A 26160-nucleotide genomic window follows, 5' to 3' on the forward strand; every position below is an offset into this window, starting at 1 on the left:
CGTCCCCAGGCTGAGCCCCGGCCTCCCCCTGCTGCCCGTGAGGGGCCGGGGGGGGTCGCCCAGCAGCCACCCCCTCGCTGCTAGGTACATTGGAAACCCCATCGTTCCTGAAGGAATTTGCGTTTATTTATTTATTTTTCATTTCACAGAAAGTTTTCTACTTTGCACTCTTGTTTTGCTGCCAGGCAAATTCATTTTCTGCCGGTGGTTCTGTTTTTGTTGTTGTTTTTGTATTTTTTTTTTGTTTTGTTTTTTCTTTTTTCCCCCGTTGGTTTGTTTTCTTGTTTCGGGGCCGTGGCGCAGGCACGGGACGCGCCGAGCCCTCCTCCGGCACGCGGCGGCCGCGGCTGCCCTGGCTGGCGGGACGCGCTGGAGCGAGTGAAAGCCCTCGGCCGCGACGAAGGTTGCTGATTGTGGGACACGTTCTCGTTTTCTTCGTTTCCTGTCTTCTTCTAATTAAAAGACATTCCTGGGAGGGGAGGGAGGGGGTCAGGGGGGGTGGCGACACCGTGGCGTGGGGCAGCGGGAGCGGCGCCGTGGCAGCCCCCAGCCCTACCTGGGAGACAGGCGCCGTGCCGGTGCCGGAGCTATCGGAAGAGGCGGGTGAAGTCCCTCAGAGCCCAGCAGACCTGCTTACATTCCTCGGCGCTGCAAGGCGAGGGAGGGCTGCGTTAGGGGAAGGGCGGACACACGGACGGGCCGGGGACATGAGTCACAGTTTTGGCTTCCCCAAAGCTTGGGCGATGCCCAGCACCGGGCAGGTGCCCTCGCGGGGGCGCAGGCACAGCCGGGACACGAAGGCAGTGGCGAGCCCCCGGCGCTGTCCCCGGGGTGCCACCCCGATGTCCCCAGGGCGCAGAGCGGGGCTCGTAGATCCCCCAGCGACGGGCCCGCCGGGATCGGCGACCGGGAGGCGCGGGCAGGGCGCGCGCAAGGCGCCGGCACCCCGACGCCGCGTTTGCAAGAGAGGAAAAACCTGTCGGGGCCGGGAACGCCGCCGGCGCCCCACGGCGCGAGGCTGAGCCGGCGGTCGCGCCGCGCTGGGAACGGCCAGGGCAGTGCCGGCGGTAACGTCCCACCGGGACCCGGTGCCGGGGGACAAGCCGTGGCCGTGCAGGATGCCCCGCACAGGAAGGGTCCGAAACCCTCGGGGGGGTCCGTGGGTGGCTACAGGGATCCGGTGGGGCTGGAGGGGCAGCCCCGCGTGGACGGGCACCGCTCAGCACCAGCGGCGTGGTTCGGGCTGGAATGGTCTGGGAAGGATGCGGGCGCTGGGGCCGGGCCAGGACACACCGGGAGAGGCGCGAGGCTCCCCTCGGAAGGGGGGGGTCTGCAGCCCTCCCCCCCGCGCCCCGAGCTGGGTTTTGCAAGATGGGTTTTTCCCCCCGCCGCCTCACCTCGTGACCTGCTTGTGGAAGTCTGTCAGCTGCTTGTGTGTGACCTGGATGGCTCCCCCCGTCGTCTCCTTTGGCAAGCCCTTCAGGGAATTCTCCAGCCAGCGACAAAACGTCTGCAGGAGGAGGAGGAGGAGGAGGAGAGGCAGCGGCTCAGCACCACGGGACGCACCGGGAGAAAGCCACGCTCGATCCGAGCAGCATTTGCCCCCGTCCCACCAGTGCGAGGAAGACCCCAAGACCATGCTGGAGCTTCGGTCCCGGCCCAAGGAGGACCCCCGGGGCCTCGCCGCCCGCCCCTCTCACCGGCCGGTCGATCTGCATGATCTCCCAGAGCACCTCGGCGACGTCGGGCAGGGTGTAGGGGGGCAGGCAGAAGCAGCACGTGTGCAGCAGCTGGTTGACGAGCTGCTGGCCCAGCTGGTTCATCACCTGCCCGATCAGCTCCTTCCGCACCTCGAAGTCCTCCTCGTGCTGCGGGGGGCGGGGGGGGGGATAAGAGGAGGGTGAGGGGGTGCCGAGAGGCGGTCAGGTCTGGGGGGCAGCGCCCCGGGCATCTCGTGGAATTAGAGAATCACAGAGTGGGTTGGGTCGGAAGGGATTTAAAGATGATTTAGTTCCAGCCCCTGCCATGGGCAGGACCCCTCCCACCCAGCCCAGGCTGCCCCCAGCCCCATCCAGCCCGGCCTTGGGCACCCCCAGGGATGGGGCGCCCCCTGCTCCTCGGGGCAACCTGTGCCAGGGTCTCACCGCCCTCACCACCTAAAGAATTTCTTCCTAATATCCAATCTAAATCTCCCCTCTGTTAGTTTAAAGCCATTCCCCCTGCCCTACCCCTACCCCCCGGCACAGAGTCCCTCCCCAGCTCTCCTGCAGCCCCTTCGGGCCCCGGCAGCCCGCTGGGAGCTCTCCCCGGAGCCTTCTCTTCTCCAGGCTGAGCACCCCCAGCTCCCTCAGCCTGGCCCCGCAGCAGAGGGGCTCCAGCCCCTGCAGCATCCTCGTGGCCTCCTCCGGCCTCGCTCTGCCACGTCCCCGTCCTGCTGCTGGGGCTCTGAGTGCGCCCAGCAGCGGCCGACACGGAGGAGGAAGGCATCCCACGGGCACCGACCCCGTCCCGTCCCCCCCCCGGGGACACTCACGTCGTTGGCCACCCCGGTGTGGATGAGGTCGCGCAGGAACTTCATGACGCTGCAGTTGGCGTCCCGGTGGTCCAGGGTGGTGGCGGCGATGGCCCACTGCAGGATGGGGATCATCACCTGGCTGCGCAGCAGGGTGACGGGGCTGCGCTGGATGAACCTGCGAGGGCACGGGGGGGGGGACGAGGGGGTCACCGGCACGCAGCCGGACCCCGCCTCCTCCGCCTGCCCACGGGGACGGGCGCGCTGCCCTGGCGGCGCCGGGAAGGCTCCAGGAAGGAGAAGGGGGGTGAAGGGGAGCAAGGAACCTGGCTGCGAGTCGGAAGAGGTCGTCCACGGTGTCCGGGTGGTTCTGGAGGCCGTTGGGCTGCTCGAGGAGTTGGAAGGTGGGGATGCAGAGCGCCTAGGAGAAGGGGCACGGGGATCGGTCAGCAATTAGCGGTCATTACAGTGGTCTTGGCTGCTGAGACTCGAGCCAGCCCCGTCGGAAGGAGGGAGGACAGGCAGCGAGGCCCCGCGGTGCTGATAGCCCCCACAGAGGACATCGGTGTCCGGCTTGGCCACGCGCTGCCCTCCCCCTGTCTGAACCCTCCTCTCCCCGGGCAGATCTCCAGCACGGACCACGGGGACCGGGTCAGAGCCCCGCTTCTCCCCATGGCCATCGCTGCCACCACCCGGGGGACCTGGCTCTCCCCCCCCCTAATGGGACACGTCCCAGAGGCGCAGAGGACCTGCTGCACCCCCGGCGAGGGCAGCGGGCGGTCACCTGCAGCATGTCGAGCAGCCCCTGCCGGCAGCCCTCCTCCATGCCGTACTCGTCCACCAGGATGCTGCCCAGGTAGAGGAAGCAGGAGTGCTGGTGCGCCCGGTACACGTTCACCATCTGCGGGGAGAGACGCGACGTGACGCCTGCCCGCCGCCAACACCGCCTCCGGACCCCCACTGAGAGCCACCACCGCGAGCCCCCAGCCCTATCGGGGGCAGATCCCGGGGCACAGGGGCTGCCTCGGGTCTCTTCTTGTGCTCTGGAGCATCCCCGCACCGCGGGGACCTCAAGCGAGTGCGGGTTCCTCAGCCCTGCCTATGCCTGAGGGGCGCGGGGGCCACCGAGCTGAGCGCTGCCTCCCCAGGGAGCCGCACGCCGCCGGCGTCTCCTCGCATCCCTTTTAAATCGCAGCCACAACCGCAGGGCTCCCGGGCAGCGCCCGGCTCTGCCCCGCGGTTCAAAGCTCCCTGCCGCCCACACGGGTTCGTGCAGGAGCTCCCGGCGCTTTCTGTCGCGCTCGCCGCGGCGCCGGCGTCTCGGCGCCCGTCCCGGCCGCGTCCCCGTGCCCGTACCTGCGTGACGAGCGGCTGCAGCAGCGCGGCCGAGCCTTTGCCCACGCAGCGGACGGCGAAGCGCAGGCAGCGGCAGCAGCGCTCCACGATGCGGTTATCGGCACTGTGTTTGTTCAGGGTCTCCGACAGCACGGGCCAGATCTGGGCGCGGAGGGGAAGGGTGAGCGGGGGAAACGGCACACGAGACGCCACCACCCCTCGGACCGAAAAAAAGGCCCAAATCGACCCAAAAACTGGCAGGCAGATGCCCCTTGGGTGCTGGTTACGGGGCGTGTGAATTGGCTCCGTGCAGGAGCGGGGAGCTCAGCTCCGCAACTCGGAGACAAGACAGCGTGGCACCCCCAGCGGCACCGTCCCCCTGCCCGACGTCCCCCCCCACCCCCCCAAATTCCCCAAACCGCCGGCACTCACCTCCTGAATGACTTTTTGGCACGGGTGGATCTGCCCGTTTTCTACAATGGGATTGGTATGCCTGCGAAAGGCAGAGAAAAAGGTCAACCGCCCTTCCTCTACGCCATCAGTTTGGGGTGTAAAAGGTAAGAAAAGGGGCTGGAAGGCCCAGCACCCGCTGGGGCTGCGGGGAAGGGGCCGGGAACAGGCTCGGAGGGGCCGGGACCCCGTGCTCAGCCCCTCTTTGGGGGGCTGGAGGCTGCCACTAGCGCCGGCCGTGCCCCAGCTCGCAAGCCCCCGTACCTAAATATGACGGCGAGTCGGTCCAGGGGCACTGTAGGGTCTGAGGAGAGGCCGTTGCTCGGCTCCTGAGAGAGCAGCTGGAAGAAAGGGAAACGTGGGGACGTCAGGAATGTGTGCATGAACGCGTCCCTCCAGCCCAAGGACATTTCTCTGTTCCAGCAGGAGCGGCACTGCAGCTCCCGGCATGGAAAACCTTTGCCCAGGACCCGAGCGGCTCCCAGCCTCCGCCACATGCAGGCGGGTTGCTCTGAAAGCTCAGGGGGGCTCTTCCCTTCCCCTCTCCACACCCCGAGCCTCCTCTGGGCTCACCGAAGCGGTCCCTGCTCTCCCTGACCCCACTTCTGCCCCAAAAGACCCCCACGGCCACTGCCTTTTGGGGACCTGGAGCAGGACAGAAGCCGCCGGCTGCGTTTGAGGGGGTCTCGGGGCAGCTCAAGGCACACACGGTGGTCTCTGGGGACCAGACCGTTTCCTCCCATCCCGCAGGTCAGCATCTCGAACCCATTTAAGCCCCCACGCATGCACCGGGAGCCACGGGGCTCGGGCCGGGCCGTACCTTCTTCAGCGCCATCACCTGCACGGCGCAGAGCTCGCTGAGGCACTCCGCGATCTTCTCCAGGGGCAGCCTGGCCAGCACCAGCGCGGTCCCTGAAACCGAAAAAAGGGGAAAAGGGGCCAGGAATCAGAACCAGCAGCACCGAAACGCCCTCGCTGCGGGGTAAGGAGGGGAACGCGCTCCGTGGCAGGGACGGGAACGGAGCCGAACCGCCACCGAGGCCGCTTGCATCGATACACAAGCGTGGACAAGAGGAAAAACGTTAATTTCACCCCTTTAACCACAAAGCCCTCAGCCCCACGGCCGCCCCGCTGCCAGGGATGGGCACCCGAGCCCCTCGGGAGCCTCCGAGGCCCCGACACGAGGAGGTGATCTCGGAGATCTTTTCCCCTTTTTTTCCTCTCTTTTTCCCCTAATCCCCTCCTTTTTCCTCTCTTTTTCCCCTGATCCCCTCCTTTTTCCTCTCCTTTTTCCCCTAATCCCCTCCTTTTTCCTCTCCTTTTTCCCCTAATCCCCTCCTTTTTCCTCTCTTTTTTCCCCAATCCCCTCCTTTTTCCTCTCTTTTTTCCCTAATCCCCTCCTTTTTCCTCTCTTTTTTCCCTAATCCCCTCCTTTTTCCTCTCTTTTTTCCCTAATCCCCTCCTTTTTCCTCTCTTTTTTCCCTAATCCCCTCCTTTTTCCTCTCTTTTTTCCCTAATCCCCTCCTTTTTCCTTTTTTCCCTAATCCCCTCCTTTTTCCTCCTTTTTTTTAACCCCCTCCTTTTCCTCCTTTTCTTTAATCCCCTCCTTTTTCCTCTGTTTTTTTTCTTTAATCCCCTCCTTTTTCCTCTGTTTTTTTCTTTAATCCCCTCCTTTTTCCTCTGTTTTTTTCTTTAATCCCCTCCTTTTTCCTCTGTTTTTTTCTTTAATCCCCTCCTTTTTCCTCTGTTTTTTTCTTTAATCCCCTCCTTTTTCCTCTGTTTTTTTTCTTTAATCCCCTCCTTTTTCCTGTTTTTTTCTTTAATCCCCTCCTTTTTCCTCCTCCTTTTTTTAATCCCCTCCTTTTTCCTGTTTTTTTCTTTAATCCCCTCCTTTTTCCTCTCTTTTTTTCTTTAATCCCCTCCTTTTTCCTCTTTTTTTTCTTTAATCCCCTCCTTTTTCCTCTTTTTTTTCTTTAATCCCCTCCTTTTTCCTCCTCCTTTTTTTTAACCCCCTCCTTTTTCCTCCTCCTTTTTTTAATCCCCTCCTTTTTCCTCTGTTTTTTTTCCTTTAATCCCCTCCTTTTTCCTCCCTTTTTTTTCTTTAATCCCCTCCTTTTTCCTCTTTCTCACCTTTTATTTCCCTGTGATTCTACGATTCCAGACCTCCCCGCATCTCAAGTCCCGAGCGTCTCCGCGGGACGCAGACCGACCCGGAGCCTCTCCTCCTGCCCGCCCCGGGGCAGGATTTCGGGCCGGCTGCGGGCGCGCACGGCGCTTCGGGCCCGAAGGCCGCAGGTCGGGGGCTGCCCCCTGCCCGCGCTTACCCTTGAGGAGCCCCACGGCAGCCTCCGGAGAGAGCGTGAAGGAGTCGAGGGAGCGGGCGATCTCCAGCAGCCCGTTGAAGTGCTGCGCCATGTGGTCCCGGCACACGGAGCAGATGTTGTGGATGGCCTTGGCGGCGGCCGAGGCCAGGCGCCGGTCGCACAGCCCCTTCATCAGGTAGCCCAGCACGGGATCTGCGGAGCGGGGACGGCGCCGGTGAGCGCGGGGAGAGGGGGCCGGCGGCGTTATGGAGGGGGGGGGCGCCGGGAGGGAACTCACCCAGGAACTGCGGGTTCCTGTCCACCACCTCGCTCATCTCCCCCACCAGCTCGATGCTGGTGTAGCGCACGGCCGTGTGCACCGTCTCGGGGAGCCGCACCACTCCCTCCAGCACCTCCACCAGCGTCGGGTTGTTCTCCCTGCGAGGGGGGGAAGCAGAGGGACGGGATGAGGCCCGATGGGGGAAGCGGCTCGATGCCCCCCCGCCCCCCGCAAAGCCTCCCCTGCGCGGAGCTGGGTTGGTCATCGAGGTGTGGGGTGACCCCGGCCGGAACGGGAGGCACGGGGCAGAGCCCTGGGTGGAAACAAATCACAGAAGATCCCCGGGTGGAAATAAATCACAGAGTAACCCCGGGTGGAAAGGGAATCGGAGAATGGCCCTGGCTGGAAAGGGAATCGCAGAATATCTCCAGGTGGAAAGGGAATCGCAGAGTAACCCCAGGTGGAAATAAACCACAGAAGATCCCCGGGGTGGAAATAAATCACAGAGTAACCCAGGGTGGAAAGGGAATCCCAGAATAATACCATGTGGAAATAAATCAGAGAATAAGCCCAGGTGGAAAGGGAATCACGGCATATCCCTGGGTGGAAATGCAACCACAGAATCTCTCTGGGTGGAAATGGAATCACAGGATAACCCCGGGTGGAAACAAATCACAGAATGACCCCGGATGGAAACGAAATCGCAGAATAAACCCCAGTGGAAAGGGAATCACAGAATATCCCCAGGTGGAAAGGGAATCAGAGAGTAACCCCGGGTGGAAATAAATCGGAGAATAAACCCCGGTGGAAATAAATCACAGGATAACCCCGGGTGGAAATGGAATCACAGGATATCTCCTGGTGGAAATAAAATCACAGAGTAACCCCGGGTGGAAGGGGAATCAGAGAATAACCCTGGGTGAAAACAGATCACAGAAGATCCACGGGTGGAAAGGGGATCACAGAACATCCTGGGTTGGAAACACAGCCACAGAATAAACCTGGCTGCAAGTGGAATCACAGAATAACCCCGGGTGGCAAGGGAATTACAGAAGATCCCTGGGTGGAAATAAATCACAGAGTAATCCTGGGTGGAAAGGGGATCACAGAATATCTCCAGGTGGAAAGGGAATCACAGAATAACCCCAGGTGGAAATAAATCAGAGAATAACCCTGGGTGGAAATGAAATCACAGAATAAACCCTGGCGGGAATAAAAGACAGAATATCCCCGGGTGGAAACGAAATCAACAGAAGATCCCTGGGTGGAAAGGGAATCGCAGGGTAACCCCAGGTAGAAATGGAATCGCAGAGGATCCACAGGTGGAAACGCAACCCCAGGAGGTGCTGGGCTGGAAAGGGAGTCCCAGAACCAACCCTGCTGGAAATGCAAGCCCCGCACAGCCCGGGTCGGGCTTACCGCACCCGCTGGGCTCCCCGGCCTCAGGCCTGCAGGCTCAGCACCCCGCTGGGCACTCGGGGCAGCCGGGGCGCGCTGGGTGCCCCAGACACGGGCACGGGAGGGACCGAAGCCGGGACCCAGGCAGGCAGCACCTCTGGCGTCACTAAACCAAGCTGGGGACGGCAAGACGCCCGCGCTGAGGTGCCCGAGGCACGAGAACAAAGCCGACGAGCGCTGCCCAGGCTGCCAGGAGGCCGCTCCCTGCCGGGAGGCTGCTGCCGATCCCCAGCCAGCGCATCCCCGGCTCCCAGCCCCTGCCGGTGGCCACCACGGTGCCGGCACCGCCTGCCCTCCCGTGGGAGAGCGGGGCCGGGCTCCCGGTTTATCCCCAGCCCCGGAGGCGCAAGGTCAGGGGGAGGCTGGCGCTCTGGGAGCAGAAATAGAACCGGAGATAACGCCGGGCGGAGCGGCCTTGACGCAGAAAAGCGTTAAAAAAGCGCAAGGAGCACGCAGAAAAGGACGCCCCGAGGGGTCCGGCCGCTTCCCGCAGTCCCAGTTCCATCCTGGGTCCTGTCCCCAGCTGGGAATTGGAGACCCCAGCCCCGGGGACCTCCACGGGCAGGGGGGTGCTGTGCCACGCTCCTCAACGTCCTGCTTGAGCCGAAGCAGGTTTTAAACGCGTGAACCCCACTTTCTTCTGCCTAGGAAAGCACAACCCCACGAGTGTCCTCGGGATACTGGGCAAACCCCAGGGCCCGGGAGGAGCCCACAGCCGCAGGGCCGCCGGCACTCACTGGTCGACGCTCTTGGCGATGGAGGCCATGATGAAGAGGACAGCTTCCGTCACCTCCCAGGGCGGGTTCCCGTCCTTCAGCGTGGCGTAGAGCTGCGGGGAGGAGAACCGGTCACAAAAGGAGCCACGACCGCAGCCCGGGGGTGTGCAGCACCCAGTGTCCCCCTGCTAAGACAAAACCTTGCTGGCCACAGAGCACCCGGCTGCTTTGGGACCCTCGAAATGCGAGAGCTGCCCAAGCTGCTCCCCCCAGAACACCTCTGGCACCTCTCTCAGCCTCTTCCTTGTGCTCGAGGAGGCGATATGTGTGCATGGGGGGGCCTCCTCCCTGCCCTGAAGGCCCCCAGGGCCCGGCCCAGCAGCAGACACGCCGCCCGGGGCTGCGGCGACGCCTGGATGAGAGCCAGGAGGCGCACGGCGTGACACAAGGCCTCCCACGGGGCCGGCAGCGCGGGGCAAAGCCACCGGGCTCGGGGGAGGCCGGGAGGGCAGAGCCGAGGGGGCCCGGCGAGGTCTCGGCGCGGTCGGTGAGCGGGGAGGACCCACCTGAGCGAAGCACTCCACCGAGCCCACCAGGAAGATGAGGTCCTTCACCAGGTCCGAGACCCGCATCCGGAACTCCCCGAAGTCGTCCGTCTCCTCGGGGACGCCCTCCTAGAGGAGGGCACAGAGAGCAGAGGCGTTACGGCAGCTCCGGGGGGCCCCTCGGCCACGCCGGCACACGAGCAGCAATCGTATTTCAGAAGAGAAACCCGTCCCTGCTCCCCTCTCTCCCGGCAGAGCGAGACTGGAGGGGATTTTAGGGAGGGGGGAGCAGTGCACCAAGAGCTCCCCCAGCGCGCGCAACGCGCCCCGACGGCCGCCCCGCGTGCAGGGGACGAGGCACGGAGCAGAGGGAGGAGGACGGCGCCATCGAGATGCCAGAGAGTTCTGCCGACTTGACGAAAGGAGGTGCCAGACAGCAGCTTTAATTACTCTCAGCCCTCTCTCTGCAATTACAGCTGTGGCACCGCAACCTGCAGGGCCCTGCAGCCCCCGGGGGGAGCTGTCCCACGGAGCCATCCCACCCTTACGTGGTCCGAGTCGAGCTGGCAGTGCCTGGCCAGCGCGTGGAGCAGGCGCTGGATGTAGGCTTTGAAGATGCTGTGGATCACGGCGTCGTCCGTCTTGTACAGGTGCTCCCCCAGCCGGTACCAGAAGTTGAAGGAGATTTCCACAACCTGGGCAGGAAGCAACAAAAGGCAGCGGCGCGTCACCACCGGGGTGTTGGCGCTGCGCCCCGAGCTCCGGGGGTGCCCCCGGGGGTCGCACAAATTTCCATCGGCAGCAAGGCTTCTTCGGGCCACGAGAAAATGCGGCCCTGCTGCTGGTCACGTAACAGGGGGGTTTTAAACCCAGAGTCAGCCTGAAAGCCTGCCGCCAGCCCTCCGAAGAAAGCAAAAATGATCTCTGAAAAAGTAAAATCAAAGCAGAAAAGGGGGCTGTCGCTCCAAACTTCACGTCAGCCGCTCCTGCCAACGATAAATCTGTGTCCCCACTGGCCTTTTGGGGTTTTTTTGGGGAGCTGTGGGTCCTCCTGAGCACAAGGTTAGGGCCAAGGGAGACCACAAAGGGGACCAGGGTGCTGGCACGATGGGGACCAGGGCGCTGGTACAATGGGGACCCACAAAAAGGTTCCTGGGGTGCTGGCACGATGGGGACCACAAAGGGGGCTGGGGTGCTGGTATGATGGGGACCGGGGTGCTGGCACGATGGGGACCCACAGAGGGGGTTGGGGTGCTGGCACGATGGCACCCACGAAGCGCCCACCCTGCTTTATCTGCCTGGGAAGACAAAGCCAGCAGGAGCTACGCTGCAGCCCCACAAGGTTTAAGCCGAGAGGACAAAGCCCCCAGCCCCCCACCAGGATGATTTCCCACCGCCTCGGCCGAGCGAATTTTGGTGACGGGGCAAGGCGCACCCACCTCGTACTGCGGGTGGCCCGCGCAGATCAGCAGCAGCTCCAGCGTGCGCAGGTCGCCCAGCCCTTGGCCCGGCGTGCAGACTATCTTGTCCAGGAAGGTCTCGCAGAGCTCAGTGAACACGCGGCAGTAATTGAGCACCCTGGTGAGGGGAGAAACGGGGTGAGAAATGTTCCAGGTGCGCCCGTGCGGGTGGCGCGCCCCGGATGTGCCGGTGATGGGAGCTCTCGGGTGCAGCAGCAGTCCCCACGTGGTTGTGGGGAGCTGGGGTCGGCCTCTGCTCACAGGTAACCGGTGACAGGACCAGAGGGAACGGCCTCAGGTTGTGCCAGGGGAGGTTCAGGTGGGAAATGAGGAGACATTTCTGCTCAGAAAGAGCAGTCAGGCATTGGGATGGGTTGCCCAGGGAGGTGGTGGCGTCACCGTCCCTGGGGGTGCTCAAGGAGAGGTCGGACGTGGTGCTTGGGGACGTGGTTTGGTGGTGACATTGGTGGGAGGGGGTGGTTGGACCAGGTGATCCTGGAGGGCTTCTCCAACCCTAATGACTCTGTGATTCTACGGCAGAAGCTTTGAACTCCTCCTGGTCGAAGGTACACATTATTTGGACCTTGTCCACCCACGGAGTGAGCAGGGGCCAGGTGAGAACCGCTGGGGCACGAGGAGCTCAAAGTCCCCGGGGTGGAAGCAGCAGGACAGCAGCCTCCACCCCCAAAAGCATCCCAAACCTCTTAGTTTTAAAATGGAAGCTGGAGGGAAACGGGCTGACCACGGGGTGGGCTCACCCCAAACGGGCTGTGCCCAGCCACAACGCTTTAAATCGAGAGGAACGGAGCGGAGCGGGACCTGGAGCGTTTGGTCCCGTGTCACCGGGACACCGGAGCAGCCGGACGAAGGACGGTCGTGGAAGGAGAGGAGACGTCGGTGTGCAAGGAGGGAGCTGGGGGGGTGCCAGGGCAGCCCCGTGACAGCGGCAGCCAGAAGGAAGAGCGAACGCTACCGGTGTTTTATTGATAAAGGGTCGGTGGAGGTGGAGAAGAGGGGGTCTCTGGTTGGGGGGCAGCCAGCACGGCTTTTGGTGTGCTTTTCGGGGCTTTTTGGGGCAGGAAGGCTGCAGGATTTTAGGGTTTGTCCCTTCTGGCCACGATGAAAGGCCAGCAGAGCGCCACCCTGGGGCACACGGCGCTGCACCGGGGCGGGGAATCCACCAGCTCGCTTTGCTTGCAGCCGCTGGTTTGCATGAGAGGCTTCGGAGCGCCGCAGCGAACAGCACGGGCTCCAAAAATAGCCGGGGACAGGCACGGGCAGTTAATTACTGTCGCTCTCCTTCCCTCTGGGCGCAGCCCGGGCTGCCAGTTTACTTACTTGTCCAAGTCCTCCCGCGCCACGGCCATGTGGTAGGCACTCTCCAGGGTGAGGACGCCCTGGAAAAGCTGCAGGGCCAGGGGCAGGTTGGTCTCCACGTTCTCGATGGCGTAGAGGGCCGAGCACACGCAGTCCGAAGCAGCTTCGTGGAGGTTTGACGAAGTTTTGTCCTGTTGCTGCAAGAAAGAAGAAGCAGAAGTGAGCCCGGGCGGCGCTGGAAAGCCCTTTTGCCGTCACCGCGGCTCCTGGAGGGTTTCCTCCAGCCCCTGCGCAGCCCTCGCTGCCCTGCCCGCAGACACCCGAGGCCAAAATCGACCCCTCCGCAACCAGACCACGCACGGCGCGAGCGGGAGGAAGACCAAGAGGAACCTGCGGGGTGCAGAGGGAAGCGAAACGCCGCGGGCGCGCGCCCTGCTGCGGGGACAGGGTTTCTCACAAGCACGCGTGGAATATCGACCGCTGTGGTGGGCCGGGGGGAACATTTCGGGTCCCACCCGGCAGGAAATGGTGCGAGGCTGATCGAGCAGGCGCCCCGAGCAGCTGAGGAGGGAGACGAGGGCGGCATACTAAGGAGGAGCGCGCGCGGCGCGGCGGGGAGAGCAGACAAAGGAGCGGCAGCTCCGCGGGCGCCTCTCGCGCCGGGTCTCAAAAGCGTCTGGACGGCAGCCCGCGAAGCCTCGCGGCCCCTCGGGACAAACGCCGGGCTTAAAAGCGACGCCAGCAGGAGGGGAAGGTCCCGCAGGGCGCGGGTTTCTGCCCCAATACTGTCTGCCCTTTGTCCCGCTGACCGGGGGGCCCTCGTTTGCATTTGCCGTTGGTTTCATCGGCACCGCGGCACGGATGCAAATGAAGGTTCCCTCCGGATGCAAATGAAGGTTCCCTCATTTGCAGCCCTCGTTTGCAGCAGGAGCTTCCTCCCTCCTGCGGGAATTCCTGCTCCTCGTTCGCTCCTTCGCCGCCCCGCCGGGCTCTCCAAACCCTCCCTTGTCCACGGGGTCCGGGGGCTCTCCCACGCGCCCACAAAAACCCCTTTGCTGGTTGCTGTTCTAACACAAAATGCCAGAAAGGGAACTAAGGGTTTTGGTGAGAATCCAGAGAAAAAAAGCAGCGGTGATTTTAGTGCTGAGCAGATGAAAGCAACGCCTGGTGCTTTCTCCAAGCAGACAGCTTCTGAATCCAGAGGCAACCCCCTTAAATCTCCTGCAGCCACCGCAGGAAACTGGAACCCGGCTCCTGCTTCAGCCAGACGAGGTCTCCGCCTAGCACAGGTTCCAGAATTGATGATCAGCAGGGCAGGAGCAGGGAGAAGGGATATAAATAGAAAATTAAACCATCTCGGAGCGTTCTGCCGGCTGCCAGCGGCTGCGGGAAGGGGGCTGCAGAGGTGGAAGCGCCGCCCGTAGCGTTCCTGCTCGCTCCCGAAAGCTCTGCCAACACCACACCTCCTCTGCCCACCCCGGGTGATGGGCTCCGGTAGAGCCATGCCTTTCCCAGAACATTTCAGCCCAGATTAGAGAAGCTTTTCTGCCTTTTGTCGACCTCTGCTGCTCAGTTCTGTGCCGCTACGGAGGAGCCCCACGAGGTTTTAGAGATCCAGGCCCCCTCCCGGACCGCGACGGAGGCACCTCAGGTCCCTCTGGTCCCAGAGCCGGTGCCAGGACCTGCTCCAGGTCCGAGTTTGCTCCGGAAAAACAAATCGAGGACTAAGAAACTCGCAGCAACAGCCAAACCGGGGCCCCTGCTGCTCGGGGCAGGAGGGACAAAACTCACCTTGCGTACCCGCAGGAGGAGAAGCGGCGCCGCTCGGATTTAAGAGCGACACTGTCCCAGTCCACGAGGCCCCCGCTCGCAGCGTGCAAGAAATACTCACCAGCACCTCGAAGAGGAGCGACAGCAGCTTGCTGTTGGCCATGAAGGTGCTGTCCAGGACGCCCAGGTTGAACCAGCTCCCCAGGCACCGGAAGATTTTGATGAGCATCTTCTCGTCGTTGCCCGCCTTCTCCACGCACGTCATCTGCGGCGGGACAAGGAAGAACTGCTCAGGACCCCAACCCCGACGCGTAATTTCACACACAAAATGACTTCGGGAAAGCCCCCCTGGAGCCTCTACGCCAAGAAACACCCCTGGCGCTCACCAGGGTACAGGGGCCTGGGGCGGGTAGCAGCACAGGCTGTGCTCACCCTCCAAGGGTGGCAGAACCGTCAGCGGTGCTGGACCCACGCGGAGGCACGCGGATCCTGAAGATGGGTGTTGCATGTCATCCTAGTCTCCACAAAAGTTTTTAAAAGCCCATTTTCCAACTCAGAAAAGTGATTTTAGCACCCGAATCCTACGTGGGAAATTGAATTTTGCTCCTCAGGCAAAGTTAAAGTGCCTGGGTGGGGGGTTTCCGAGAAAAGCGGCAGGGGAATCCCGAAATAGAAGGGTTTGGGTCGGCAGGGACCTCAGAGGTGAGCGAGCTGGTTCCAGCCCCTGCCGTGGGCACGACCCCTGCCCCCAGCCCAGCTGCCCCCAGCCCCATCCAGCCTGGCCTTGGGCACCCCCGGCTCCTCGGGGCAGCCTGCGCCAGGGCCTCCCCGCCCCCGTAATAAAGAATTTCTTCTCCTATCTAATCCAAACCTCCCCTGTTAGTTCGAAGCCACCTCCTGCCCCATCAGGAGCTGAACAGAACCTCCTACAGATGCCGGGACGGAGAAGCACAGGGCAAAGGGGCTTCTGAGCCCAGCTGCGGGGACAACAAAGCGATGGAAGCGAGCTGCCCGAAGGGTTGGGGCGGTAACGGCACGGAGCAGGTCCCACCGGGGAGGGAAGGACGGGGTCAGAGGGGTGTCAGCAACATCTGAGGGGCACGAGGGGACGGAAGAAGGGGCAGGACACCCTGCCCGCTCCTGTGCCGGGGCTGGGAGCGACACGGAGAGATCTCACACGTGAAAGCAACGCCCACAAGTTTTGCTTTTTGGTGAGAGGGAACCCAAAGCGCAGCCGGCAGGCACGCACACACCCAGGGGAGACGCGGCAGCTCCTTGTGATTCTGCCGTTCGGTGAAACGGCACCAAAAAGCCCGGCCGAGCACAGGCTGCGCTTGTCGTGGGGGATCCTACAGACCGAGGATCCTACAGGCTCGGGATCCTACAAACTGAGGTTCCTCCTGCCTTTGATAGCGAGGATTCGGCTGATGAGGGGAAACGACCGCTCCTCTCCCCAGAAAGGAGATGGTGAGAGGGGGCGCGTTACCTTTCCCTCTTTAAATACGCACCGTGAAATGGTGAAAACTAACGGGAAGCTCAAGAAGTTAGGGCGCGGGCTTCATTTGAGCCAGGGGATCAGGCTGGCTGCTCGTCTACGGGACTCAAATAACGCCGAAGGACACGACAAGTCTCTCAGGAAAGGAGGGAGCCAGCACGGAGCAGGCAGGATTCACCCTCTGCTCCCCCAGCTCGCCCCGTTTTGAGGCTCCCAGCACCCAGATCGCAGGCAGTGTGAAAGGGGGAGCCCCCGGGGACAAACCAGGAGGTTTGCCCGGCCTTGCCACGGGGACAGTTTGAACGCGGTCACGGCAAAGCCACGCAGGCAGTACCGAACACGCCGCGGGGCTAAATACGTAGCCTCAGCTGGTCGCACGAGGGTGAGAATCGGGAGCGTACAGTGCTGCAAGGGGCACGAGAAGAGAAAGCAGAGTCCCTAAGGACCTGAACGCCCTTCTAACAGGTCGGTGACAATACGTGTGTGTGCACACCCGCCCCGAAACGGGCTGGGGTACTCTCGTTTAGCCGTGGAGTAACCCCAAATTACCGCAGCCTGCGCAGGAGCCGGGTCCCAGCCACCCACCGGACCCCAGTTGTGAGATTGAAGGCATTTTCCTGAACTTACGCAGTGCCAGACGAATCCCGGAGCTGTTTGGGTCGGCAGGGACCTCAAAGATGATCTAACTCCAATCCCTGCTGCAGGAATGATCCCTCCCACCAGCCCTGGCGGACCCCAGCCCCGTCCAGCCTGGCCTCGGGCACCTCCAGGAGCCTCCACGCTGCGCCACCAGATAGCGGAGTGGGTAGTGGGCAGTGGGGAGCCCAACGGAGAGGACAAAAACACCGTAACTCCCTCATTTCTCAGCCCAGCACTAACAGGAACCTGACTGTGACTGGTTAGGACTTTCATCTGCTCAGCACCGGCCCTATAAAAGAAGTTTTGATCCTTTTTTTTTTTTTTTTTTTTCCTCCAGCTTTGATCACGCCCAGCCTGGAGCAACCTGACTTGGTGACGCGGAGAGGGAGAAGCGGCTGCGCGAGCTCCCTGAGCAGCCGGCCACCGCGCGCCACCGCTCTTACCAGCAGCGAGACGACCGTGCTGGAGTAGTAAGCCAAGTCCTCTATGATCTCGGTGCGGCGGTTGGCCCCGATGCGCAAGGACCGGCTGTGGACCTCCTCCGGCAGCACCGTGAGGATCTCCAGCAGGAAGGGCAGCGACGTGACGTCGTTGCTGTACCTGGGAGGAGAAAACGGACGAGGGGTGAAGGCGGGCGGCAGCCGGAATTGGTGGAATTGGTGAAATCAGCCATCGTGAGCAAAATCGGGCAGGTAAAGGGAACGCCTCCGGACATGAACGGCGAGCCCAGGGCGCTGCGCAGCGGTGGCAAACAACCCGACCTTGCTGCTCAGTCCTGCACAGCGGGATAACGCTGCGAGGGGTTGGAAGGTAACAAAGCCAGGGATGAGAAAAGCCCCCGAGGCTCAGGGAGCCGCGTGTTCCATCACGCAGGGCCGTGAGCAGCCTCTCCTCCAGCCACCCGAGGCACTTCGCGTTATTGATCGGGAGACAAAAACCCCCCTGTCGTCGGACCACGTGGACCGACGCGGGTCCTCCCGCTGCTGCTCTCTCCGCAAATAATTCGGAGTTTAACGCCGTAAACGTGACTTACTTTTCAACCAGTGTCTGCACGCAGCCTTTCCAAGAAGCCATCTGCAGGGCAAGGTCTGCTATCGCTAAAGCAAGCTGGAAGGGGAGAGAGAACATGGCTCAGAGCGGCAACCGCCAAAACCCACCCAAGAGCACGGGACACCCACCGCATGTGCACGGCCGGGCCCCACGCCACGCACAGTCCCTTTGGAAAGGGGCTGCCCGAGTGGTATCGGCACCTTACGCTTTGCTGCTGCCGAATTTAGCCACAGGGAGTCCCAAAATTTCCAAAACTCTACTCATCGGGTGCTCCCGGCACAGCCGTGCCGGCCCCTTGGCTCCTCCGGAGGCACCGCACGCGGTTGTGCCGAGCAGGGAACAAAGCCCGACCCCCCCCGTGCCGTCACACACCTCTGTCCCCATCTTTCCCAGCTAGAGAAAATCATTCCAGGCTTTTGAAGGCGGGAGGTGTGCTGCCAGCTCCCTTCATTTAGAGTTCTGCCAACGCCACCAGCTCAACCAAGGTCTCAGGTATTGGAAAAAAAGTGAATTAAGAATTATCGTCCCCATCATCTGTGGAGCAGCACCGCCCAACGGGAGCGCGTGACCCTCTCCGCCGGGTTATTTAAAGATTTAAAGCCTTGCCCCAGGCCGCGCAGGGCTGGGTGGATGAGACGACAACGGGCAGGAAGGGATTTCCCAGAGGGAAGCAGCCCGTCCATGCGGGGCAGCTCGACACCGCGCCCCCACGCTGAGCGCAGGAAGACGCCCCGGGAACGGCTCTCCCCGCTCCCTCCGTCTCCCAGCAGGGACATAAAGGGGGTGGCAAATAAAGGAATCGGCAACGAGCAAGGGCAGAGGATCCTGCGCTGGGAGAGGCGGCCGGCTGCCTGCAGCCTGGCTCTGAGCTGGAGGGGAAGCGGCCGGGGGACACCCGCGGGCTTTGGCTCGGAGAAAAATCAGCGGTGGCAAAGGTGGAGGTGGCCGCGAGCAGCAGGACCCGTGGTGTGGGGTGCTCCTGCGCCGAGAAAGGACGGAGCCTGGCCACCAGCTGCCCCCGACCGGGACGGAGCCGGCCGTGGTTAACCCCCGGGGCGGCCCCGGGGCTGGCCGCGGAGCGCAGCGCCTACCTGGGTGACGATGACCGGCGAGAGGTCTTTCAAGTTCTGGATGTGGGAGAGCAAGGAGTCCCGCAAGGAGGCGTGCGAGTCGGTGGGGAGCTCGTAGAAGGACGTCTGGATCTTCATCTTCATGGTCTGCGCCGCGAAGTAGCACGACTCCACATCCTGCCGGATCTGCAGCAGCTGGTCCGAGATCTCCCAGGCGTGCACCTGCGGCGAGCCGCGGCGTCAGGGGGCTCCCCGCGCGGGGATGGAGCCGGCCCGGATCCCTGCTGACACCTCCCCTCCCACAATTTCCACCCTAAAAGCCCACGCCGCCCCTAAACCTCAAGCCGTGGTGACAACGGTGCCAGGCTGGGGACGGCCACGCAACGCCTGCAGCGGGCAGACCGGTGCCCGGCACCCTCCACACAATTCCCGTTTGGGCGAGGACGGCGCGATTAGCGCTGCTTTTGGGATCGCTCGGCACCGGCGGCGCTCGGGGCAGCTGCCCCCCCCCCCTCGTGCGCGGATTTCCCGCAGCTCCTTCGGAAACGACCCGAACCCCTCGAGGGCTGAAGTAAGTCGGGCGGTGGGCTCTCCGAGGGGACTCTCGGTACGGCAGAGGAGAAATCCTGCTCCGGAAACCGGCGGGATTTGGTAGAGGAACTGGGAACTGCAGTTCCCGCAGCACTGACCCAGGGCCCTGGCGGCGCGGGAGCACGGTGCCGCCGGGCGCAACTTTCCGGAGGAGGAGGACGAAGCTCACCACGAGGGGGGTGAGACCGCCCAGAGCACGGCCGAATTTAGGAGATCTGGGGACGTTTTGGGGGGCGAAGGACCCCCGAGTATTCCCGGGGGGTTAGAGGAGGGGCCAGCCCCACTTTCCAGCCCGGCGCCACAACCACAAAACGCCCGGGGTCCGCGGCTCTGCTTGTGAATTCAAGTCCCCCCGTCCCTGAGGCCCTGCTTTTGCGCCTCAGGCTGTCTTCTGCCGCCCAGCTTCACGGCGGAGCCTCCAAAAATATTTTGGGGGGGCCGAGAATTAAGCCAGGGGAGAGGGAGCACGAGCCCCAGCGCCCGCTCCAGCCCTGGCCGAGGAAGGGACAAACGCGGGCAGGTCCCCGAGGCGAAGGCGGGCGCGCAGCGCCTGGGGTTGGCGCTCAGCGCGGCTCTGAAACGCGAGCCGGGCGTTTACAGGGCCGCAGCAGGAGGAGACGCGGGCGTACGGGGCCCGGGGGAAAGAAAAGCCACAAAACCGGAGAAATCCCTGCCCACAAACAGCGGCGTTTCTGCCCGCTCTGCCCGCGGGCGCGGGAGAAGGCGTTGGTTTGGGGACGAATCGTGTTGGAGCCCCCGGGAGGTTCGAAGCGGGAGCATCCGCAACGTTTTTAGGGGTTTTCTCCTCGTTTTGCCCCAACGCTCGTCCCACGAGGGCCGACCGAGGTGCGGCGCCCGTCCCGGAGGCACCGAGGTCCAGGAGAGGCGTTGGAGCAGTGGGGTTAAAAAATAATCGTAAGAATAAAGCACAACCCCGGGGTGGCCCCGAGCCCCCTTCCCCGTCCTGCTCCGCGTCTCCGCCACGGGAGCGCCGCGGGGCCGAGGAACAGGGCAGCCACATCTCTCTGCACCGCGGGAGGGCCCCGGCACGTCCCAAACGGCCCCGCAGGACCCGAGGCGCCTTCGGCCGTGCCAAAAAGGGGCCGCTGGATGTCCTGGTGGCCACCGACCGTCGGAGCGAGCCACGTCCTCGCGGCAGGACACGAGGGACGGACGGGAACCCGTGGGTTTCACACGCCCAGCGCTCCGCCGGCGGCCTGAGTCTGGGATTTGGGGTCAGGGCAGGACCCAGCCGAGCAGGACAAAAGCTCGAGGTGAGCGCAGCTCAGAGCGTCGAGGCGTGCCACAGGCTCCTTTCCCCGCGGCGCTGGAGTTATTTCAGGTGGGGGAGGCCAAAAACCTCAGGGACGGATCCAAGGAAGCCTTGGGGACGGATCCAAGGAAGCCTCGGGGACGGATCCAAGGAAGCCTCGGGGACGGATCCGGGGAAAACGGCCCCGGAATTAACCCCTTTACGCGAGCCCCGCCCGGCCACGGGCCCCGTGCAGCTCCAGCTCTCCGAAATCCCCGCAAGCACACCCCAAACCCTTCCAGACCAGCACCGAACCGCGCCCCAGGCTGCGGCAACCCCTCGCCAAAGACACCAGGCGCTGCACGGACGAGCCGACGGGGACACAACGCTCACAGGGCATCAGGCTCGGGGGGACCGAGAGCATCCGAAACGAGTTAAACCCCGGTGTTTGGGGCTGACTTTTCGGCTCGAACGAACCCCAAACTCTCCCACGATTTGCCTCGTTACGGCAGGGCTCGCCCCGCGAATAACGAGCGGCCAGAGGGCACGAAATGGGGCCGGAGACCGAGGCTGGGCACTGCCAGCCTCCGGAGCGCCGCGACGAGTGACGGAAGCCATCGGGACACCCGGGGGCGCGTCACGTTGGCTATAAGGAAATCATCGAAGCGGTTTGTGGCTAAAAAAAAAATTATTCCTGCTTCCGAGGTGCCCGCAGAGGCCGGGCACCGAAACGAGCCCCGCTCGGTGCTTCACCGGACCCTAAATAATCGCTCGGAGCGCGCCGCAGAAGCCCCCCGGGACGTCTCTGGAAGCGACGGGCAAAGGGATTTGGGGTTTCCTCCTCCCCCCGAAAGCCCCGGCCGCTCCCCGAGACCCCGCTGGGGCCGGGACGGAGGGGTCGGGGGGGTTAGGGAGAGGTTTTTGGGGGCTGGGAGAGGCCCCGAGCTGCCAGAGCACCGCTCTCAGACAGCGGGGTTGGTTTTTGGGGTGCTCCTTTGGGGACCGGGGGTCGGGCTCAGCTGGGGGTGCTGTGCCGTGCCCCCGGGGGCGCTGCCACGCGGCTCCCCTCCGGGAAGGAAAAAGGGGAATTAATATGGGATGGCTGGAACGGGGCTCGGGGAGCTCCCCGGCCGGCCCCGTGGGGCTGCGGGGGGGTGGGGGGGGCACCGGGGCTGTCCCGGGGGTGGGCGCTGGGGGCAACGGGGGAAGGCTCGGGGTGGTGCTGGGGGTGCAGGGTGGGGAACCGGGGGGATCGGCGGAGCCCGACCCGAGCGAACCCAAAGCAGGCGGCGGTGCCGGAGCCCCCCCCAAGGACAATCCCCGGACCCCCCCAAAGCCAACGTCATGAGGGTCCCCTCCCAACCCAAAAAAACAGACCCCCCCCCGCCCAACCCTGCCCTGTTCCTGGAGCCCCCCCAAACCCCATATCCTGGACACCCCCCGGCTCAACCCAGGGTCCCCCCCAAAACCCCATATCCTGGACGCCCCCCCCCAGCACAACCCCAAACCCCATATCGTGTCCCCTCCAAACCTGATCCTGCCCCTCCCCCCAAGCCCAATATCACGGAGCCCCCCAAACTCCACATCTCAGAGCCACCCCCCAAGAAACCCCATACCTCAGGGCCCCCCCAAACCCCTTATCTCAGAGCCCTCCCCCTAAACCTGACCCTAGGACCCCCCCACACCCCAGAACTCCCCCCCCCCTCAGGCCTGTTCCTGGAACCTCCCCCAGGCCCCATATCCCAGAGCCCCCCCTAACCCTAACCCTGCCCCCCCCCAAACCCCATATCCGGGACCACCCCCCAGGCCCGTTCCCGAGCCCCCCCACACCCCATATCGTGGAGCTCCCGACCCGACCCTGGATCCCCCCAGAGCTGTTCCTGGGCCCCCCCCAGACCCCATATCCCAGAGCCCCCCCCCCCCCAACGCCATATCCGGTACCCACTCCCCCGGGCCCGTTCCTGACCCCCCCCAGACCCCATATCCGGGATCTCCCGACCCGACCGGACCCAAGGACCCCCCAGGCCTGTTCCCGACCCCCCCAGGCCTCACATCCCAAATTCCCCCCCCCAACCCCATACCCGGTACCCAACCCCCGGGCCCGTTCCTGACCCCCCAGCCCCACATCGCAGAGCCCCCCCCCCAAACCCCATACCCGGCACCCCCCCCCCAGGCCCTAACCGGGCCCCCCTCCAGGCCCCTTCCTGAGCCCCCCCAACCCCATACCCGGTACCCAACCCCCCCGGCCTGTTCCTGACCCCCCAGACCCCAAATCCCGGAGGCCCCCCCCAAACCCCATACCCGGGACCCCCCCCCCAGGCCCTAACCGGGGCCCCCCCAGGCCCCTTCCCGAGCCCCCCCCAACCCCATACCCGGTGCCCAACCCCCCAGGCCCACTCCCTCCCCCCCCACAAACCCCATTATCCCCTCTCCCCCCCCCCCGCCCCGTTCCCGTCCCCGTTCCCGGTGCCCCCCCGGTGCCCCCCCGCCCGCCGCTGACCGATCGCTGCAGCTCTCCCAGCCAGCAGCTCGCCCGCTCCTTGCCGCTGGGGTCGGGGTCGTGGTAGAGGGCCTGCACGGCCTGGTAGACCAGCTGCAGGCTGGGCTTGGCCCCGCCGCCCTCCATGGCGCCTCCTCGGCCGCCCTCAGCGCCGCCCGCCGCCGCCCGCCGCCATCTCCTGGCCCCGCGCCGGTACCGGGACGCGGCGGTGCACCCCGCAAAACGGTCCCCCCCGCCCCCCCCCCGGAAACCTCGCCCCGCACCGCCGCCTCCCCCGCCGCTTCCCGGCCTCGAAGCCGCTTCGCTCCTGCCCCGAGGTTTTCCCCGTTTCTCGCGGTTCCCTCCCCCGCCGCCGCCGCCGCCCGCGCGGTTCCCGGTAGGGCCCGAAAGAGGGGGCCGGAACGTTCGGGGCCGGAACGGTGGCGCTGCGGTGCCGGGGGTGCGGCGGGCAAAGGGGGCCGGGTGCGCCGCGGCCCCACGCGGAAGGGAGGCGGCGGGAAGCGGGGGGGCGGGGCCGTGAGGGGCGGCCGCTGGGGGGCGGCCCAGTTCGCCCAGTTCGCCCAGTATGACCAGTTAGCGGTCAGCCCAGTTAGCTGGTTGTCCGGTTAGCTGGTTGTCCGGCTATCCCAGTTAGCCCAGTTAACAGCCATCCCAGCTACCCAGTTATCCCAGCTATCCCAGCTATCCCAGTTATCCCAGCTATCCCAGCTACCCAGCTGTCCCAGTTATCTGGTTATCCCAGTTATCTCAGTTCCCAGTTATCAGAGTTATCCCAGTTCCCGGCTATCCCAGTTACCTGGTCATCTCAGTTATCCCAGTTACTTGGTTGTCCAGTTGTCCCAGTTATCCCAATTATCCCAGTCATCCAGTTACCCAGTTACTCAGTTGTCCCAATTATCCCAGTTATCCAGTTATCCCAATTATCCCAGTTATCCCAATTTTCCCAGTTATCCTGGTTATCCCAGTTGTCCCAGTTATCCCAGTTCCTGGCTATCCCAGTTATCTGGTTATCCCAGTTACCTGGTTGTCCAGTTGTCACAAGTATCCCAATTATCCCAGTTATCCCAATAATTCCAGTTATCCAGTTATCCCAATTACCCAGTTATTCAGTTGTCCCAGTTATGCTAGTTATCCCAGTTATCCATTTGTCCAGTTGTCCCAGTAACCCCAATTATCCCAGTTATCCAGTTGTCCCAGTTACTCAGTTGTCCCAGTTATCCTGGTTATCCAGTTGTCCCAGTTAACCCAGTTCCCAGCTGTCCCAGATATCTGGTTATCCCAGTTATCCCAGTTATCTGATTGTCCAGCTGTCCCAGTTATCCCTGTTGTCCCAGTTATCCCTGTTGTCCCAGTTATCCCAGTTACCCAGCTGTCCCAGTTATCCCAATTATCCCAGTTATCCAGTTGTCCCAGTTATCCCAGTTATCCAGTTGTCCTAGTTACCCAGCTTTCCCCATTGTCCTGTTGCCCCAGTTACCCAGTTGTCCCAGTTACCCAGTTGTCCAGTTTTCCCGGTTGTCCCACTCATCCCAGTTGCCCCTGTGGTGCAAGGCCCGGTGGCCGCAGCCCCAGTAGCCCGGCCCAGTGGGATCCCATTAAACCCAGTGGGATCCCATCAAACCCAGTGGGATCCCATTGTCCCAAATGGTGCTCCATTGTTCTCAGTGGATCCCGCTATCCACAGGAGGTTCCTGCATTCCCAGTGGGCTCCCATTATTCCCAGGGGATCCCATTATCCCCAGCGGGATCCCATTATTCCCAGTGGGATCCCATTTTACCCAGTGGAATCTCATTAACCCCAGTGGGTTCCCTCATTCCCAATGGGATCCCATTAACCCCAGGGGGATCCCATCACCCCAGGAGGATCCCATTAACCCCAGTGGATCCCATTAACCCCAGGAGGACCCCATCATCCCAGAAGGATCCCATTAACCCTAGGGGACCCCGTTACCCCAGGGGATCCCATTAACCCCACGGGTTAATTGCCAAAAGTGAGGAAAACCCGCACTGATCACCCCGAAATGACCCAGGGGAGTGGGTCCTCCCGGTCCTGGGGGCCACGAGGAGGATTTTTGGGGCACAGCCAGCACGGGGACCACCTCCGGCACGTTTTGGGGCTGCTGCAGACAAAGAAGCTGAAACACTCAAATTTCTTTCCCAATTTTGGGTTTTGTCCACCAAAAGGAGCCCAATGTCTGGGTTGGGGTTGTTGGTGTTTGGGGGTCGGAAAGGTGACACAGAGGGACCCCAGGGACTCCCAGCAGAACCCCAAAGCTTGTGGGGGGACCCAAAGACCCCCCGGGATATGCCAAGGCTCCAAGGAGGCCCCAGAGTCCCACAGGGACACCTCTGAACCCTGCAGGGAGGACCCAAAGCCCTACAGAGAGACCTCGAGCCCCACAGATATGCCAGTATCCCTTTAGGAGACCCCTAAACCCCACAGAGATGTGCCAATGCCCCATAGAAGGCCCCAATGTCCTATAGAAGGCCCCCCAAAAAAACATAGAAGGCCCCAAAAACCCCATAGAAGGCTGCAACGCCCCATTGAAGGCCCCAATGTCCCATAGAAGGCCCCAATGCCCCATAGAAGGCCTCAAAAAACCCATAGAAGGCCCCAAAGCACCATAGAAGGCCCCAATGTCCCATAGAAGGCCCCGATGCCCCATAGAAAGCCCCAAAGCTCCATAGAAGGCCCCAAAGTCCCACAGAAGACCCCTAAATCCTCCAAAGATCCCACATGGAGATGCCAAAACCCCATGGGAGACCACAGAACCCCGTATGGACACCCCCAAACCCCACAGAGAGACCCCAGAGCCCCATAGAGGCATGCTAGAGCCCCAAGGAAACCTCTGAGCCCCCCCCCCAGAAGACCCCAAATCCTCACAGGAGGCTGAAGAGTCCCACAGGGACACCCCAGGCCCCACACAGAGACCTCAAAGCTCCACCAGAGACCCCCTAAGGCCCACAGGGGCCCCAAAGCCCTGCAGGGAGATGCCAAAGCCCCCCAGGAGACCCCAAAGCCCCCCCAGGAGTCCCCCAAACCCTCCAGGGACCCCGTCTTCCTTGTCCTCCTCCTGCTCCTAATCTCCACTACCACCACCGCCTTCCTCCTCCCCTTTTTCTTCCTCCTCATTGCCACCACCATCATTATCATCACCATCACCATCCTCCTCCTCCTCTTCCTTCTCCTGCTCTTACTCTTCCTCCTCATTACCGCCACCACCATCAGCATCCTCCTCCTCCTCAACAGCAGCCCCTTCCTCCTGCTCCTCCTCCTCTTCCTCCTCCTCCTCCTCCCCTACATCATTACCATCATCACCATCCTCCTCCTCCTCCTCCTGTCCCCATCCCTGGGCGTCACTGGGGCCCCACGCTTGTGCTAAAGAACTCAGAGGACTGTGGGGGTGTTTTATTATT

General features: G+C 63.0%; 1 protein-coding gene across 1 annotated transcript; it reads right to left on the bottom strand.

Moving 5' to 3' along the window:
* Nucleotides 1-104: 104 nt before the first annotated feature.
* Nucleotides 105-23025, bottom strand: TNPO3 (transportin 3). Its single transcript, XM_080577523.1, has 23 exons — nucleotides 22744-23025; nucleotides 18422-18622; nucleotides 17314-17387; nucleotides 16724-16880; nucleotides 14268-14411; nucleotides 12398-12573; nucleotides 11039-11177; nucleotides 10148-10294; nucleotides 9621-9728; nucleotides 9076-9167; nucleotides 6899-7038; nucleotides 6622-6813; nucleotides 5118-5209; nucleotides 4562-4638; nucleotides 4280-4340; nucleotides 3869-4009; nucleotides 3297-3413; nucleotides 2839-2933; nucleotides 2534-2690; nucleotides 1701-1868; nucleotides 1398-1510; nucleotides 557-648; nucleotides 105-469 (listed from the first exon to the last, which is right to left on the bottom strand). Exons 1-22 carry the CDS (start codon nucleotides 22867-22869, stop codon nucleotides 588-590), a joined length of 2778 nt encoding a protein of 925 aa, XP_080433649.1. The 5' UTR covers nucleotides 22870-23025; the 3' UTR covers nucleotides 105-469; nucleotides 557-587.
* Between the last annotated feature and the right edge of the window lie 3135 nt (nucleotides 23026-26160).

The sequence above is a fragment of the Anser brachyrhynchus genome (assembly GCF_964034855.1).
Source record: "Anser brachyrhynchus genome assembly, chromosome: 1".
Lineage (NCBI taxonomy): Eukaryota > Metazoa > Chordata > Aves > Anseriformes > Anatidae > Anser > Anser brachyrhynchus.

Bases quoted from the DNA above. Each gene is read 5' to 3' on its own strand.
- TNPO3 (XM_080577523.1), bottom strand. From the start codon at position 22,869: ATGGAGGGCGGCGGGGCCAAGCCCAGCCTGCAGCTGGTCTACCAGGCC. The intron at 17,388-18,421 runs GTAGGCGCTGCG...CTCCCCTTCCAG, and splicing joins CGCCGGTCATCGTCACCCAG to CTTGCTTTAGCGATAGCAGA. The intron at 9,168-9,620 runs GTGGGTCCTCCC...TCCTCCCCGCAG, and splicing joins CGGTGGAGTGCTTCGCTCAG to CTCTACGCCACGCTGAAGGA.